Source organism: Mustelus asterias, chromosome 1 (genome assembly GCF_964213995.1).
Source record: "Mustelus asterias chromosome 1, sMusAst1.hap1.1, whole genome shotgun sequence".
NCBI classification, from domain to species: Eukaryota; Metazoa; Chordata; class Chondrichthyes; order Carcharhiniformes; family Triakidae; genus Mustelus; species Mustelus asterias.
Window position 1 is genome coordinate 39,342,607 of NC_135801.1, and position 18,043 is coordinate 39,360,649.

General features: G+C 45.5%; 1 protein-coding gene across 1 annotated transcript in view; it reads right to left on the minus strand.

The window, feature by feature from the left end:
- Window positions 1-10,589: 10,589 nt before the first annotated feature.
- LOC144506382 (scavenger receptor cysteine-rich domain-containing protein DMBT1-like) overlaps window positions 10,590-18,043 on the minus strand; it is a 45,965-nt gene continuing 38,511 nt past the window's right edge. The window contains exons 12-14 of the mRNA XM_078232454.1: window positions 17,149-17,463; window positions 10,725-11,039; window positions 10,590-10,633 (exon numbers count right to left, since the gene is read on the minus strand). Coding sequence (XP_078088580.1) covers window positions 10,590-10,633; window positions 10,725-11,039; window positions 17,149-17,463 — 674 coding nt within the window. The remainder of the gene's footprint in view (window positions 10,634-10,724; window positions 11,040-17,148; window positions 17,464-18,043) is intronic.

The following is an 18,043-nucleotide window of genomic DNA, read 5'->3' on the forward strand; positions in this document are numbered from 1 at the left end:
TACCCAGCATGAATAGCTTTTTGGGGGAGAGAGTTGGAGATTTTGAATATCCTGTGGGTGAGGAAGTGCTTCCTGCCTTCAGCCATCAATGGTCAGGCACTAATTTAAAGACTGCATCCATTTATTCTAGATTGCTCCCACCAGAGGAATTAATTTCGCTGGGCAAGATTTTCAGTAAGAAGTCTCACAACACCAGGTTAAAGTCCAACAGGTTTATTTGGTAGCAAATATCATAAGCTTTCGGAGCGCTGCTCCTTCGTCAGATGGAGTGGAAATGTGCTCTCAAACAGTGCACAGCGACACAACATCAAGTCACAGAATACTGATTAGAATGCAAATCCCTAAAGCCAGCCAGGTCTTAAAGGTACAGACAATGTGGGTGGAGGGAGCATTAAACACAGGTTAAAGAGATGTGTATTGTCTCCAGACAGAACAGCTAGTGAGATTCTGCAAGCCCAGGAGGCAAGCTGTGGGGGTTACTGATAATGTGACATAAATCCAACATCCCGGTTTAGGCCGGCAAGAAGTGGGGGTGTGGGGATGGCCTTGGCGAGATGTTCGTCTTCATCAATGACATGTTGAAGGCTCCGGAGGAGATGCCGTAGCTTCTCCGCTCCGGGGAAGTACTGGACGATGAAGGGTACTCTGTCCACCGTGTCCCGTGTTTGTCTTCTGAGGAGGTCAGTGCGGTTTTTCGCTGTGGCGCGTCGGAACTGTTGATCAATGAGTCGAGCACCATATCCTGTTCTTATGAGGGCATCTTTCCGCGTCTGGAGGTGTCTGTTGCGATCCTCCTCATCCGAGCAGATCCTGTGTATTCGGAGGGCTTGTCCGTAGGGGATGGCTTCTTTAACGTGTTTAGGGTGGAAGCTGGAGAAGTGGAGCATCATGAGGTTATCCGTGGGCTTGCGGTACAGTGAGGTGCTGAGGTGACCGTCCTTAATGGAAATACATGTGTCCAAGAATGCAACGGATTCCGGAGAGTAGTCCATGGTGAGTCTGATGGTGGGATGGAACTTGTTGATGTCATCATATAGTTGTTTCAGTGATTGCTCACCATGACTCCAAAGGAAGAAAATATCATCGATGTATCTAGTGTATAGCATCAGTTGAAGGTCCTGTGTGGTGAAGAAGTCTTGTTCGAACCTGTGCATGAAGATGTTGGCATATTGAGGTGCGAATTTGGTCCCCATGGCTGTTCCGTGTGTCTGGGTGAAGAACTGGTTGTTGAAAGTGAAGACATTGTGGTCCAGGATGAAGCGGATGAGTTGTAAAATTGCATCTGGAAACTGGCAGTTGACGACATTGAGTACTGAGGCCGTTGCAGCAATGCCAACATTGTGCGGGATGCTGGTGTAGAGTGCCGAGACATCCATTGTGACGAGGAGTGCTCCTGGTTCACCTGGTTCCAGTCACACAAACAGCCTTCCACCATCACCCTCTGTCCCCTACCACTAAACCAGTTTCAGATTCATCTTGCCAAGTTAGCCTGGATTCCATGTTCTTTTACTTCTTTATCAGTCTCCCCTGTGACACATTGTCAAAGCCTTTGCTGGAATCAATATAAATTTCATCAACTACGTTACCCTCGCCTCCACACCCAGTCACCTTCTCAAACAATTCAATCAAGTTCATTCGGCATGATCTCACTGACAAAGCCATACTGACTATTCCTGATCAAACCTTGCCTCTCCAAGTGGAGATTTTTTTTTTTCCTTCAGAATTTTGAATAGTTTCCCTACGCTGATATGGGACTCACTGGTCAGTAATTGCCTGGTCTACAAAAATATTGATGAGAAAGTGCCTCCATTTTGAAGCATCTTTCCTATTACTTAGCATTCATCATAACCTGCTGTTCCTCTCGAGCTTTGCAATGTTTGTATGCAATGTATGTTAGGGGCGACGCAACCCTTTTTAAATACATAACAGGTTCAAACGTCTCAGAGCTCTCCGGCTTTGAAAGCTCACCCGCCATCCTCCACGCCAATTACGTAGGTGCCTTCGTGAATATCCTAATGAGTGAGCGTTTCCTCCCAAAGAAGGATTCAAAACCTGGAAACATTGGCAAATTCCATTTCGCACTGTTGGAGGGAAAATCTAGCTTTCCCTATAAACCATTGTGAATCCTTAAAATATCACAAACACTTCAATGAGGTCACTGTTTAACATTCTGTATTCAGTGGATTCCAAACGTCAGCTCTGTAAACTGTACTTGTAATTGAACACTTCCTGTCCCCAGCATCATTCAGCTCAATCTGTGCTGCACACCCTCCAAGGTCAAAAGGTTTTTGGACAAATGAGCCAGATGCCTCGGCTAATAGCCCAGGAAATGGAATTTACAAACAAACACACTTAAGGAACATGTTATCAACTCTAAGTAAGTAAATCACTCCACTCACCTGAACAGGCCACTCCAATATCCTCCCTGTGGGTGCAGCTATTCCCCACCTGTGGATTGGCAGAGCACTGATCAAGAGAAAGCTCTCTCCTGTCACAGCTCACATTTACCAACCAGATGTTCCCAGTCCCCTCTCCATAGATGGTATTTTCTGTTCCTGACAGGGCTGATCCGCAGTTCAACATTCTGCAGACCACACTTGTTGTGTTAACATCCCAACCAGTTGCGCAGACTGTTCCCCAGCTGGAGATACGATAGACCTCAACTCTCCCAGAGCACATGTTAGAACCGTTCACAAGACGTATGGGCACTGGACCTGGAATAGACATGGTTACACAGTTAAAATGGGCAGGGATTATCTGAACTTCTAATGGAGTCACTGTCAGTACATTGTAGCCCAGGTGCCAGTCTCCAACCAATATGGTTTAGCACAGAGAAAATACAAGAGCTCAGGAACAGGAGGCCAGTCATCCCCTCGTGTCACCACTGTCATTCAATTAGAACATGATTAAATACTATTTTAACTCAATCCAGCTGCTTTGGTTCCATTATCCTTCATATCTTTACACAACAAAAACACATCAAAAGCATAATACTGTGGATTCTGGAAATCTGACTTAAAAACAGAAAATGCACAAAATACTCAGCAGGTCAGACACCATCTCTGTAGAGAGAAACAGAGGCCAGGATTTTCCCGCATCACTGTGGTGGGAGCAGTTGAAATTCCATTGACTTTCAGTGGGACTGGAAGATCCCAGCCTGAGTCAATGTTAGAAGTTGATGATCTTTCATCAGAACTGGGAAAAGTTAGAAATGTCAAGCTCTAGGTAAGTGAATTGAGTAAGAATGGAAGAACAATTTCCTGATCCCCCGTCTTCTTTTTACCGTAATTGTTCAATCTTAATGCATTTTGATTCCCCAACACAGGGTCTCCATTTCTTCCTTTAATGGAGGCCCGAGCAGTTTCCACCGCACACCATCTTCTTCAACTTTACTGAACATGTTCTCAGCTTGACTGATAATGTTCTCACCTTGAACAACATTTCCTTCAACTCAATTCACTTGCTTCACATAAATGGCGTTGCTATGTATTCCCCATAAATCTCAGCTATGCCTCTTGTAATAACTCAAGAGTCAGCTATAATGACAGGTTTAGTCTGGTAGATAGTCTGGTAGATAGTCAATATATTTTCCCAAAGGTAGGGGAGTCTAAAACTAGAGGGCATAGGTTTAAGGTGAGAGGGGAGAGATACAAAAGTGTCCAGAGGGGCAATTCTTTCACACAGAGGGTGGTGAGTGTCTGCAACAAGCTGCCAGAGGTAGTAGTAGAGGCGGCTACAATTTTGTCTTTTAAAAAGCATTTAGATAGTTACGTGGTACGATGGGCATCGAGGGATATGGGCCAAATGCGGGCAATTGGGATTAGTTTGGGGGTTTTTAAACAAAAGGACGGCATGGACAAGTTGGGCCAAAGGGCCTGTTTCCATGCTGTAAACCTCTATGGCTCTATAAAGGAACGATGCTTTATTGTACAAAGTAAAGGTAAAACCACAAGCCTGTGGTGAACACATACAGGTCCCATCCAGGATGATACTACAATGGACCCACTCAGGGGCCTGCTTTATACAGGGCTCAGAATATGAGCTCCACCTGTCAGGTAGTTACCTCTCACCATGGGAACTTGTATTCACGTTTGACTGGAAGGTCAATCAGGGATTCCCCATGTAAGTCCAGCAAGTTATCACATACTCCTCCTCCTCCATTTCCGAGGGCTCCCCCTCACTCTTAAGGCGTCCGGGCCATCTTCGTCTTTCGGCTCATGTCCTTCTTTCCATTTCATACTTCGCCTGGCTAAGTGGGATATATCGTGTCGGTGAGCGTCTCTTTCTGGATGACCGCCAAAGTATTACTGCAGGCGGATCTTTCTCAACAATGACATTTGCGTCTGCGTCGGTTATCTGTGTCCCTGCTCTACGTTCCAAGGTATACTCATAAGTGCTTAACAATAGCACCCACTGCTGTATTTGAGCTGAAGCTATGGAAGAATTGTTTTGTGTTCAGAAAAATGGCTCAACAGAGGGTCGTGGTCTGTTATAGAAACATAGAAGATAGGAGCATAGGAAGCCATTTTGTCCTTCGAGCCTGCTCCACAGTTCATTACGAACATGGCTGATCGTCCAACTCAATAGCCTAATCCTGCTTTTTCCCCATAACCTTTGATCCCATTCGTTCCAAGTGCTATATCCAGCCGCCTCTTGAATACATTCAATGATCATGAAGTGTCGAAATTTCTTCACTGAGAAGACCATTGCCAAACCTTCCTTCTCAATCTGTACATATCTTCATTCTGCATCGGCAAATGTTTGTGTGACATATGCCATCGGACGTTCCATTCCAGTGCCCCATCGGTGTTACAGCATTGCACCTATTTCTTATGGAGAGGCATCACATGTAATAACCAGTGGCTTCTTTGTGTGTTGTAGATCAATGCATTATCTGACTGTAATTGATGTTTGATTCGCACAAAAGCATCCTCCTGTGGTTCTTGCCATGCCCCTTCTGATCTTTCATAGAAATCATAGAAACCCTACAGTACAGAAAGATGCCATTCGGCCCATCGAGTCTGCACTGACCACAATCCCATCCAGACCCTACCCCCATATCCACCCACTAATCCCTCTAACCTACACATCCCAGGACACTAAGGGCAATTTTTAGCATGGCAATCAACCTAACCTGCACATCTTTGGACCGTGGAAGGAAACCGGAACACCCGGAGGAAACCCACGCAGACACGAGGAGAATGTGCAAGCTCCATACAGACAGTGACCCAAGCAGGGAATCGAACCCAGGTCCCTGGAGCTGTGAAGCAGCAGTGCTAACCACTGTGCTACCGTGCCGCCCCTCTCTTTCACAGCATGTTTAGGGATGCCAGTAAGGTCGCCAAGTTTGGAATGAACGTTCCAAAATAGTTTATGAGGCCGAAAAATGATTTTAATTCTGTCATGTTCCTTGGTGTTGGAGTCTCTTTTATGGCTCTTATCTTTTCCAAGACTGGCTGTAAGCCATCTTTGTTGACCCTATAACCGAGGTATGTTACTTCAGATGCCTGGGAAGTGCAATTTTCCCTTTTTAGTCTGATCCTGACTTCCGAAAATCATCACAAGACTTCCTCAAAGTTTTCATGCTGTTCCTTGACAGTGGCTCCTTTGATTAGAATATCGTCTAGGTAAACTGCCACTCTGGGTATTCCCTTCAGTATGCTGTCCATTACTCTTTGGAAAATGGTGCAAGCCAATGATACACCAAAAGGTAGACGAGTGTATTTGTACATCCCCTTGTGCGTTTTGATGGCATGTATTTTCTTGATGACGCTTCCAATTCAAAGAACAGTACAGCACAGGAACAGGCCTGTCGGCCCTCTACGCCTTCCAAAGTTAGATATGAGCCACACTTACCTCCAATTCTGATTGGAGGCAAGCATGGCTCATATCCAAATTTGTGAAGACCTGGCATCAGGACAATTTTGCGTAGAAGTCCTCTATTTGAGCATCCAACGTTTGTTCAAACGAGATGTTCTGTCCACTGTCATTTTATAGTCATGATGTGGAGATGCCGGCGATGGACTGGGGTAAGTACAGTAAGAAGTCTCACAACACCAGGTTAAAGTCCAATAGGTTTATTTGGTAGCACAAGCCACAAGCTTTCAGAGCGCTGCTCCTTCATCAGTTGAGTGCGAGTTCTGTTCACAAACAGGGCATATAAAGACACAAACTCAACTTACAAAACAATGGTTGGAATGCGAGTCTTTACAGGTAATCAAGTCTTAAAGGTATAGACAATGTGAGTGGAGAGAGGGTTAAGCATAGGTTAAAGAGATGTGTATTGTCTCCAGCCAGGACACTTAGTGAGATTTCACGACACACGACAACACAGAATCGCTGAGCAGAAACTGATAGCCAACTTCCGCACACATGAGGATGGCCTCAACCGGGATCTTGGGTTCATGTCACACTATCTGTAACCCCCACGGCTTGCCTGGGCTTGCAAAATCTCACTAACTGTCCTGCCTGGCGACAATACACATCTCTTTAGCCTGTGCTTAACCCTCTCCCCACTCACATTGTCTGTACCTTTAAGACTTGATTACTGTAAAGACTCGCATTCCAACCATTATTTTGTAAATTGAGTTTGTGTCTTTATATGCCCTGTTTGTGAACAGAACTCCCACTCACCTGATGAAGGAGCAGCGCTCTGAAAGCTTGTGGCTGGTGCTACCAAATAAACCTGTTGGACTTTAATCTGGTGTTGTGAGACTTCTTACTGTATTTTATAGTCATCACAGAGATAGATTGTATTGTTTTGCTTTAGTACAGGAACAACAGATGCAGCCCTCTCAGAGAATTGCACGGGTTGAATAATGCCCAGTTCTTCTAATCATTCCACCTTGATCTCTACTTCTGCTCGCAGAGCACATGGAACTGGTCTTGCCTTTAAAAATCTTGGTTGGGCGTCTGGGTCTACATTGATGTTTACCCGAGGCCCTTTTATCTTTCCAAGGCCTGTCTAGAAAACGTCTGGGTATTTTCCTATTACCTCTTATAAGTTACCATTACCCATCTTGAAAATCTGCTGCCAATTGAAATGGATTTTTGTAATCAGGCAATTCCCAAAATGATATGTCCCAGCCCTTCAGCCATCATCAATGGGAGCCAGACTGTCTGTTGCCCATATGTGACTGGGGTTACAGTGGTCCCAATTATGCGTCATGGTTCTGCTGTATAAGTTGCCAATCTTGCCTTCGTGTCACTTAACTTAAGTGGTAAAATGCCAATCGTAATCTTCTAAATTCTTGTTCCCCTGCAATGGATACTGCTGCACCTGTGTCTACCTCCATGTTCAATGGGTATCCATTCACTTGGACATGGATCTGCATCTGATGTGGTGATACAATTTATTGTACCAGTTGCTCTTCTTCAGCCTGACTTATCTGATAAGTTCTGTTTTGGGGTGGCTTCACCCTTTGATCTCTGTTTGTTTCGGTAATCTTGCTGGGGACAGGCTCCCTGACTGCATGCACAATGTTGGCGTGCTGGCCATTCTTAAACTGTGGGGATCCCTGGTTTCCCTCTCTGCTCATTTATCCTCGTCCAAGACTGGAGGTCACCAGTACATTCAACTGGAGACCAGGGCCTGCGGTAAGAGGTTCATCCAAGCCTGAGGACACTGTTATCTGTGGCTCCTCTCAGCTCTTCGGCTCCTTTCTCCTCATTTTTGCAAGACAAGACTATTGCTATGGCTTTATTTAGGTCCAGGTTTGGGTCTATTAAAAGCCTTCTTTGAGTTGCTAAATAATTTATGCCACATACTAAATGATCTCTCAGCATTTCAAGTAACGCTGGGCCATACTTGTAATGCTCTGCCAGTTTCCTTCATCATGTCAGGAATTCTGTCACTGGCTCCGCTGCAAATATAATCATTCAAAACACTGGGATAGAAATGCAAAAGCCTCGGCTACTAATACCGACACTGGGTGATGCAGAAAATTGTGTGAGTAATCCAACACCTGGGGTAGGAATCCAGAACCCTCGGCTAGTAATTCTGGAACCGGGGTAGGACACTGAGCTGGTAATACAGGGTAAGGGCTGCCACACCAAAGGCCTGACTGCTAATCCAGACAGCTGGGTGCTAACTTGGGTCAAAAAACAAGTGCTTCAATTCCACAAAGTCATCTTGCACAATAACACTAACAAGGAATAACATAAATGTGTTGACCTGAGCAGGTAACTCCAGCATCCTGGCTGTGTGTGCAGTTAGTCCCCACCCATGGATTGGCAATGCACTGATCGAGGATAGACTCTGTCCCAGCACAGCTCACATTATATGACCAGATCACCCCAGTTCCCTCTCCATAGGTGGTGCCTCGATCTGCTGACAGGGCTGTTCCACAGTTCAACACACTGCAGACCACATTCGCTGCTTTTACATCCCAACCATTGTCACAGACAGTCCCCCAGACAGAGTTACGATACAGCTCAACTCTCCCGGAGCACATGTTGCTACCATTCACCAGCCTTACAGGCACGGGACCTGCAATAGAGATGAGAACAACGTTAAACTGGTCTGGGACTACACGGACTTTCACAAGAGATTTCAGCTGGATACTGTATTTCAAGAATCAGCCTCCTCCCGATGTAGGTTAGCACAGAGAACATAAAAAGCGGAAGAGCAGGAGGAGGGCATTCAGCCATTCAAATATGAACTACTTTTCAATTAAGTGATTGCTGATCTGTATCTTAACTCCATCCATCTATGTTGGTTCAGGAATCCTGAATATCCTTAGCCATTAAAACTCTATCACACACAGTTTTGAAATTTCTATCTGATACCCAGCATTAATAGCTTTTTGGGGGTCAGAGCTGGAGATTTAGGTAAGGTGGATTCTGGACTGACTGGGCTATTTGCCCGCATATGGAATTTTCCAGTTACCCTCCAGATGCTCATACTGACAGTGAATGATTCACTGCCTCGAGCTGGGCCCCCAGAATGACCTGTGGGATCTCTACCATCCCCCATAGTGGTGGTCTAACCATGAGATCCATCTTTTAGAGTCATACAATATAGAAGAGGCACTTCAGCCCTTCGAGTTTGCATTGACAAATCTACACTAAATTTAGGCTATTCCCACTTTGCAGCACTTGGCCCATAGCTTTGAATGTTATGACATTTCAAGTGCTCATCCACGTACGTTTTAAAGGACTTGTTACACTTAAGGAGCATGTTACCAACTCTACGCTGAGTAAATCACTCCACTCACCTGAACAGGCCACTCCAATATCCTCCCTGTGGGTGCAGCTATTCCCCACCTGTGGATTGGCAGAGCACTGATCAAGAGAAAGTTCTCTCCTGTCACAGCTCACATTTACCAACCAGATGTTCCCAGTCCCCTCTCCATAGATGGTATTTTCTGTTCCTGACAGGGCTGATCCGCAGTTCAACATTCTGCAGACCACACTTGTTGTGTTAACATCCCAACCGGTTGCACAGACTGTTCCCCAGCTGGAGAAACGATAGACCTCAACTCTCCCAGAACACACGTTAGAACCGTTCACAAGACGTATGGGCACTGGACCTGGAATAGACATGGTTATACAGTTAAAATGGGCAGGGATTATCTGAACTTCTAATGGAGTCACCGCCGACACATTGTAACCCAGGTGCCAGTCTCCTACCACCATGGGTAAGCACAGAGAACGTACAAGGACTAAGGAACAGGAGGAGGCTGGCCATCCCCTCGTGTATCCACTGTCCTTCATATAGAACATGACTAAACACTATCTTAACTCCATCTATCTGCTTTGGTTCCATTATCCTTCATATCTTTACACAACAAAAAAAGCAATCTGCACCAACCCATTAGAAACAGCTGAACTCCCACTTAATCCCCCCTGCCAGCACTTGGCCCATAACCCAGAATGTTATGATGTGTGAAGTGCTCATCCAGGTACTTTTTAAAGGATGTGAGGCAACCTGTCTCCACCAGCCTCCCAGGCAGCACATTCCAGATCATCACCACCCTCTGGGTAAAAAGGTTTGTCCTCACATCCCCCCTTAAACCTCTTGCCCCTCACCTTGAACCTATGTCCTCTCATGACTGACCCTTCAATGAAGGGGAACAGCTGCTCTCTATCCACTCTGTCCCTATCTCTCATAATCTTGTACACCTTGATCAGGTCGTCCCTCAGTCTTCTCTGCTCCAATGAAAACACAGTAAGAAGTCTCTCAACATCAGATTAAAGTCCAACAAGTTTATTTGGTAGCACAAGCCACAAGCTTTCGGAGCGCTGCTCCTTCATCAGGTGAAGTCCAACGATGTGCAGGTTAGGTGGATTGGCCATGGTAAATTGCCCTTTAGCAATTCAAAATGTGTAAATTAGGGGGGATTAGCGGGATAAATGTGTAGGGTTTGGCGGAGAGGGCGGGGGGTGGGGGGGGCGGGGGGGTGGGAGGTGGGCCTGGGTAAGATGCTCTACTGGAGAGTCGGTGCAGACTCAATAGGCAAAATGGCTCCCTCGGCACTGTCGGGATTGTATGGTTCTATGGTTTAGTCCCCAGTATCATACTGATGTACGTGTGCTACATTCCTCAAAGGTCAATGTACATTATTGGACAAGGAGACCAGTGGCCTGTGCTAGCAATCCAGCAGCCTGGACTGCAGTAATCCAGAGGCCTGGACTGGTAACTCAGACATAAAACAAGAGCTTCAATTCCACTAGGTCAGCTTGTAAACTGCCACACACACAAAGAACATGCTAAAGGCACTAACCTGAACAGATAACTCCAGCATCCCAGCTGTGTGTGCAGTTATTCTCCACCCATGGTTTGGCAGAGCACTGGTCGAGGGCATACTCTGTCCCATCACAGCTCACATTATGAGGCCAGATGACCCCATTCCCCTCTTCATAATAGGCGTCTCTTGTTGCTGACAGGGCCGTGCCACAGTTTAACACTTTGCAAACCACATTTGCAGCTTTTACATCCCAGCCATCATCACAGATGGTTCCCCAGATCGAATTACGATAGACTTCAACTCTCCCAGAGCACATGTTAGTACCATTCACTAGCCGTATGGGTACAGGACCTAGAGATGGAAATATGGTTAAATTGTCTTGTGTCACCTTGACTCACACTGCTGTCATTAACACGACATTTGAGCCCAAGTGGCAGACTCTTAGCAAAGAGATCACTTAAGTACAGGAATAGGCCTTTAAGCCCCTCAAGTCTGCCCAATAGTCAATTGGATCGGTGAAGACCTTCATCTTAACTCCAACTATCAGCTCTGTTCCACAAACCTTAACTGCCATTCCCAACAAAGTGTTCAATCTTCGATTTGCAAATTCCAATTGATCCCGAGCATCGAAAGATTTTTGGGAGAAAGAGTTCCAGATTTCACTCCCTTCCGTGAAGATATGCTTCCTGACATCCCTCCAGAGCTGCATCACTCTAAGGTTCAGTCCCTTGTTCTACAGATTCTCTCACCGGTGGAAATTGATTCTTTCTATCTATTTCTTTAAATCCAATTAGATCCCCCTTAATTTTCTACATTCAACTCAATGTAAGCCATGTTTCTGCAATCTGTCTGAATAATTTAACTCTTTCAGATCCCAGTATTTTGCTGATGAATCTGTGCAGGATCTGCCCCAAGATCAACACATTTTATTGAACAAACAACTGATGGATTTGTAACCCAGAGGAAGGGCAGATAATCCACAGTCCTGGCAGGGATTGTGGAAAAAAACAAGGCCTCCGATCCAACTAGGTTGTGAACCAGTACACACAAAGACCACATTAAATGCAAAGCAGGGAACACCTTCACCCTCACAGGAACAACAAACCCTCCACCCACAGCAAAGCACTCACCCAAGCAGAGAAGCCACCCCCAACCCCTTCCCCCACACCCCCCATCTCCACCCACCGCCACTCCCCCTCCCCAAATCCAACCAAGGAAGCCTGACACTATTGCTGGCAAAGAACCATTTCCACCTCACCAAGAAGGGAGTACTGTCCTATGAACCCCACTCATCCGAGCAGAAAACTACACTCACCTGAACAGGTAACTCCAGCATCTTGTCTGTGTGTGCAGTTAGTTCCCAACCATGGGTTGGCAATGCACTGATCGAGGGAAGACTCTGTCCCATCACAGCTCACATTATGAGACCAGATGATTCCAATACCCTCTCCAAAGGACGCATCTCTTTCTATTGACAGGGCTATCCCACAGTTTAACACTCTGCAAACCACGCTCGCTGTTTTAACATCCCAGCCATTGTCACAAACGGTCCTCCAGGTGGAGTTACGATAAATCTCAACTCTCCCGGAACACATGTTGCTACCATTCATCAGCCGTACGGGTATTGGTCCTGGAATACAGATGAGAACACGTTTGGACTGGTCTCGGATTAACTAGATTCATTAACTGGACACTTTAGCCCAGGTATTAGTCTCCTACCAATAGTACTGAAAACATTTAAGAACTCTAGAACTGGGGCAGACCATTCAGCCCCTTGAGTCTATACATTATAAGTCATGGCTATCTGTCTTGTCAGTCCATTCATCTGCCTGATTTCATAATTCTTAAACACCGTACCCCCAAAAATCTACCAATCTCAGTTTTGAAATTTCCAGTCAACTACAGCATTAAGAGCTTTTTGGCGAAAGAGTTCCAGATTTCCATTGCATTGTGTGAAGAAATACTTCCTGACATCACTCTAGAATGGCCTGGCTCTAATTTTATCGACCCGCGTTATGGGTTCAACTCCGGAAATAGTTTATCGCTTTCAACCCTATCAGGCCTTTTATGTTGATTAAATAACCTAAAGAAAGGCGTTTCCTTGAAGTGGTCCATGAGCTAAGAATTTACGTATTTGTGTTTGTCACACTCTTTTTTAATTTGAGTATTTCAATTTAAAAATAATCCAGCAGGCAAAGCTTTATTCTTAAACAAGATAATGGTAAGTTTATTGCTAAACTACTGTTGAAAATTGCAGAAAAGTGATCAATTTATTAACAAAAATACAGATACAAAGTTTAAAATGCAGATGAAGATGGAGAATAATTATAAAAGCGAAATTCCTTGAAGATGTTGAGCGAAATCTTACTGAAAAATGGCAGAATGTTGTTTCCAGTGAGAAAACCAGTGTATTTCTCTCCAGAATCCACCAAATGGTTTTCTCTCCAGATCTTACGACACTGCCGAAAAAAATCAATGGGGCAGGTTCTGCAGCGTCATACAGGGGGGCAGGGTAACAACACGCCGGCAAAACCTGGCAAAACCCGACTGCTCGGTTATCAGGGTGTCCCAATCAGAACCTCAGGAAACCTCTGCCCACCTGCCCTCCCCCCACCCCACTCCAGCCCACCCAAGGAGGTCTCGGGGGCTCCCTTCGGTACCGGCAATCAGTGATGGCACCTCTCTGGATTCCTTTTTCAATAGATCAGTGATGATTTCTGAGCAACTTGCTCTGTGCCACACGGTGGAGGAGAAAAATCCAGCTCTCACATGCAGTTCACCATTAATTCAGCTGAGAGCTATGAATTGGAATTGACTTCTGGAGGTCCTCTGCACAAAATGGCTGTTCTCAACCAGACTTTCCACAGATCAAAACTCAAATATGGCTGCTATCCCTGAATACTGAAAGGCCTGGATAGAGTGGACGTGGGGAAGATGGTTCCATTAGTAAGCACCACTAGGATCTGTGGGCATAGCCTCAGGATAAAGAGATGACCCTTTAGAATTGAGATGAGGAGGAATTTCTTCAGTCAGAGCGTGGTGAATCTATGGAATTCATTGCCACAGAAGACTGTAGAGACCAGGTCATTCAGTATATTTAAGACAGAGATGGATAGGTTCTTGAATGGCAAGGGGATCAAGGGTTACGGGGAAAATGTAGGAGAATGGGGTTGAAAAACTTATCCACCATGATTGAATGGTGGAGCAGACGAGCTGGGCCGAATGGCCTAATTCTGCTCCTATATCGTATGGTCTACTATGGTCGTTAACCTTTTAAGTATTGGGTTAACCCAGGACAGGGTGCCTAGTCCTCATTGCCTTTTAGCTGAGGTAATTAGCATTTTATATGTCTTAGCTTGAATTAAATGGCTGCCAATCCTCCAAGTTTTGAGATAAGAAAGAGCAATTTATACCCCCAGTGAAGCCATTATCAATGGGTTTCTGTTTACCCAAGGAGATGCGTATTGAATTTCAAATGTCTTCAAATGTCAGGGTATGTCCACTTGCAATCCACTTGGAGGCTTTCTAAACGCTGAAGAAATATTGAAGTTGTAAAAGGTCAGGTGACTTTTGACAGCCATTTTAGCTGATGCCTTTTCTGCCTCCTTCAGCTGACTTGGTTTGTCTTCAGCCCTTTTAATAGACGAGTAACGTCCCTCAAGCTTTCTGACTAAATGGCGTGCATCCCTTGCTGTCACTTGACTTGCTTATGGATTTCCTTGAGGTCTGTGGGATCTGGCTTTGCCATTTTATCTTTCATGCATTGTATAACTAACTCCCTATAGGGCTTCTGAAAACTTTTCAGTTGTCTGCAACTTTACAGATTCTTGCTGCTGAAATTGTTAAGTTTGCTCAGCCTCTCTTTGCAGTTTTTGAGTTTTGCTAGGTAACACCTTCCAAGTAAAAGTTGGGCCCCTTGCATGGCCAAGCTTGTGACTACATCCACTGTCACCAGCCTGGTAACAAGTTCACTCTCTTCGTGGATCTCAACCGTAATGGCTGCATCAGTCAGACTTTTAACCATCATTTTGGAATTTGTCCTGCTTCTGCATAGGAAATCTTCAATTCTCCCTGCTAAAAGTGTGTACAAACAACCAGTTCTCCAGAAAATGTTAATCTCCCTTCCCAGTTCTTTGGAACAACTGGTGGCCATTTCCCCTTTACACACAAAATCCTGATAGGTTTTTGTGCCTTTGATCATCGTTTTAGTGACGATGGTTACAGGCTATGCTGGAAGATTCCCATCGGTTTTCTTTGCATGCCAAATATGTTCCTTAATATGGCCGCAATTAAGACAGACAGGGTGTGGTTCTGCAGCTCTGCCTTCCACATTACTTCTTTCCAAGGTTGGGATTGGTTATCCCATTTTTCTCTTTTACCTTAGGATCTATTTCCTTTCCCTCTGTAACCCTCCGGTCTTTTCCCCACAGATATAAACTCTGATTATTTGCTGTGATTCAGATGTCTGTGAATCAATTCATAATCTCATGGCAGCTGTCTTTGCTAAGGTAGTTTTTTTGTTCCACAAGGCACATTTTAATATTGTAAGGAAGACAATATCTGAACTCCAGTAACAATACCAACACTCTTATTTCATTGGAAGCACATTCGAGTGTGCACCCATTGATCAGAATCAATCAATTTGACTTTCAAATTCCAGAAAAACTTGCAAGGGTTTCCTGTGTGAATTCCCAGATCACCTACAGCTCCTGGCATGAGTTCATAGGGACTGCAGAAACATTTGCTTGCGTTCCCCCTGTGAATTTCCGGATTGGCGTGTTCCTGGCATGCGTTGAGAAGCACTTGGGATTATATCCTTAATCATTTTGTAATCGGCAATCATTTGAGGAGAGAGTGTGGAAAGGATTTCTTTGGACTTTCCTGTTCACTGCCCCAGTATCATCAGTGTCCACACTTCCTAAAGTAAATGTACCTGAGCTACTACTTTTGGAAAGCATTAAGAAGGATTCTACATCCCTCTCTTCAAATTTGGAGAATTTTAGTGTTTTGAAGCCTGTGTCAGGAGTTATGAGGGTTTGGGCTGTCATTAGACAAAGTGCAGTCTCCCCAGCAGATTCAAGCTGTCTTTGGTCTCTATCTCACTGGACTTGCAGCTTCAATTCCAACTTCTCTACTGGAAATCCCAGCCCCCCTAGCTCCCTTTCTCTTTCTCAGGCTGGTCTTTCTTTCTTTCCTTTCAGAGCTTGTGGATTCACCCTTTCTTTCTGGACCTGAAACTCTTACTCCTTTTCTTTTCTTCAGCCTGTAAACTCCAGCTCAATTTCCCACCTCTCTTTCTGCCAAAGTGAACTTGTCTAGTTTCAATTCAGCTTCTACTGCCTGTTATAATTCTGGACTGTATTCAAAATGCTCACCTAGCATTTTCAGGAGTTCCTGAATTTGTCTTTACTGGGGATCTTAATTACTACCTGCTTAGTAATGACTGTTAGTAGCTCCACATCCAAAGATGCTAACTCCTGCCAATTTTAACCTTTCTGATCAATAAACTCTTGTTATCAAAAGTTGCCATCTTAATTTACTGTTTGTTCTTTTACAAAACAAAGTTTGCAGCTGTAGCTTCCAATTTGATTTATAACAATTTGAACTCTGTTACTTTCCTTCTACTTCCACCTTCTTTGCAGAGACCTGAACTCATATACAGGGGTCGCAACTGGTAGCACAAGGTGCTGGGCTCTTAGCACAGGGGCCTGGACTCACAGCACAGGGGCCTGGACTCACAGCACAGGGGCCTGGACTCACAGCACAGGGGCCTGGACTCACAGCACAGGGGCCTGGACTCACAGCACAGGGGCCGGGACTCACAGCACAGGGGCCGGGACTCACAGCACAGGGGCCGGGACTCACAGCACAGGGGCCGGGACTTACAGCACAGGGGCCGGGACTCACAGCACAGGGGCTGGGACTCACAGCACAGGGGCCGGGACTTACAGCACAGGGGCCGGGACTCACAGCACAGGGGCCTGGCCTCACAGCACAGGGAGCTGGGCTCACAGCACAGGGAGCTGGGCTCACAGCACAAGGGCCTGGGCTCTTAGCACAGGGGCCTGGCCTCACAGCACAGGGATCTGGCCTCACAGCACAGGGATCTGGCCTCACAGCACAGTGACCTGGGCTCATAACCCAGAGGCCTGGACTAGTCACCCAAAGACCTAGACTAGTAATACAAGGTTCTGGACTCGTAACACCGGGGTCTGGACTCGTAACCCTGAGGCCTGAGCTAGAGGCCTACACTGGTAATCCAAAGGCCCGAACAATGAATGAAGAGGTCTGCATCACTAATCTGGACACAGTAAGGGTTTTAACAACACCAGGTTAAAGTCCAACAGGTTTATTTGGTAGCAAATCTGGAGGCTGGGCTAGGAACACAGAAAGTGAGATTTTGAATAACCAGACAGGTTAAAAGTCAAACGCATATAAGGAGCACGTTAAATTTGCTCACCTGAGCAGATCACACCGGCATCCTCCCTGTGTGAGCAGTCATTCCTCACCAGTGGGTTGGCAGAGCACTGATCAAGGGCAATCTCTGTACCATCACACTTCACATTATCCATCCAGATGTCCCCAGTCCCTTCTCCAAAGTAGGCATCTCTTGTTGCTGACAGGGCCGTCCCACAGTTCAGCACTCTGCAGACCACTCTCGCTGCATTTACATCCCAACCACTGTCGCAGATGGTACCCCAGGCAGAGTTAGAATAGATTTCCACTCTACCTGAGCACGTGTTGGAACCATTCACCAGCCGTACAGGCATCGGACCTGGAATAGAGATGGGAACACGGTTAAACAGGTTTGGGATCATCTGGACCTTCACTGGGGTTGTTTACCTGGACATTTTAGCTCGGATATCAAGTCCCTCCCAATACTGGTTAGTAAGAAGTTAGGAACAGGAGGAGGCATGTCAACCCCTCAAGCCTGTTACACAAGAACAGATGGAGACCTCTTCTCCCCTCCAACCTGTTCCATTGTTCTATTACATCCATATCGCAACTCCATCTATTTGCCTTGATTCAGTAACTTTTAATATCCTTATCCAAAGAGAGTCATATTGGGCTTAAAATGTTGGCTGGAATTTTCCGCTCCCTCCAGCAGTGAGAAGCATGGTGGGCGAGGCACAATATTTGGAGTGTTTGCAAAAATCAGTTTCCACCATCAGGAAACGTGTTTGGAATTTTGTTCTCCTAACTTTGATGGTGAGTTATTTTCCCACTGATACATGTCAGAAACCACATTTGCATTGACTTGCATCTAATGAATGCTCAATAAAAGGCAAACTTGCAGGAATCATGTTCCCTTTAAATGCCCTGCCAGGAGATAATTAGAACGGTCTATTCCACAA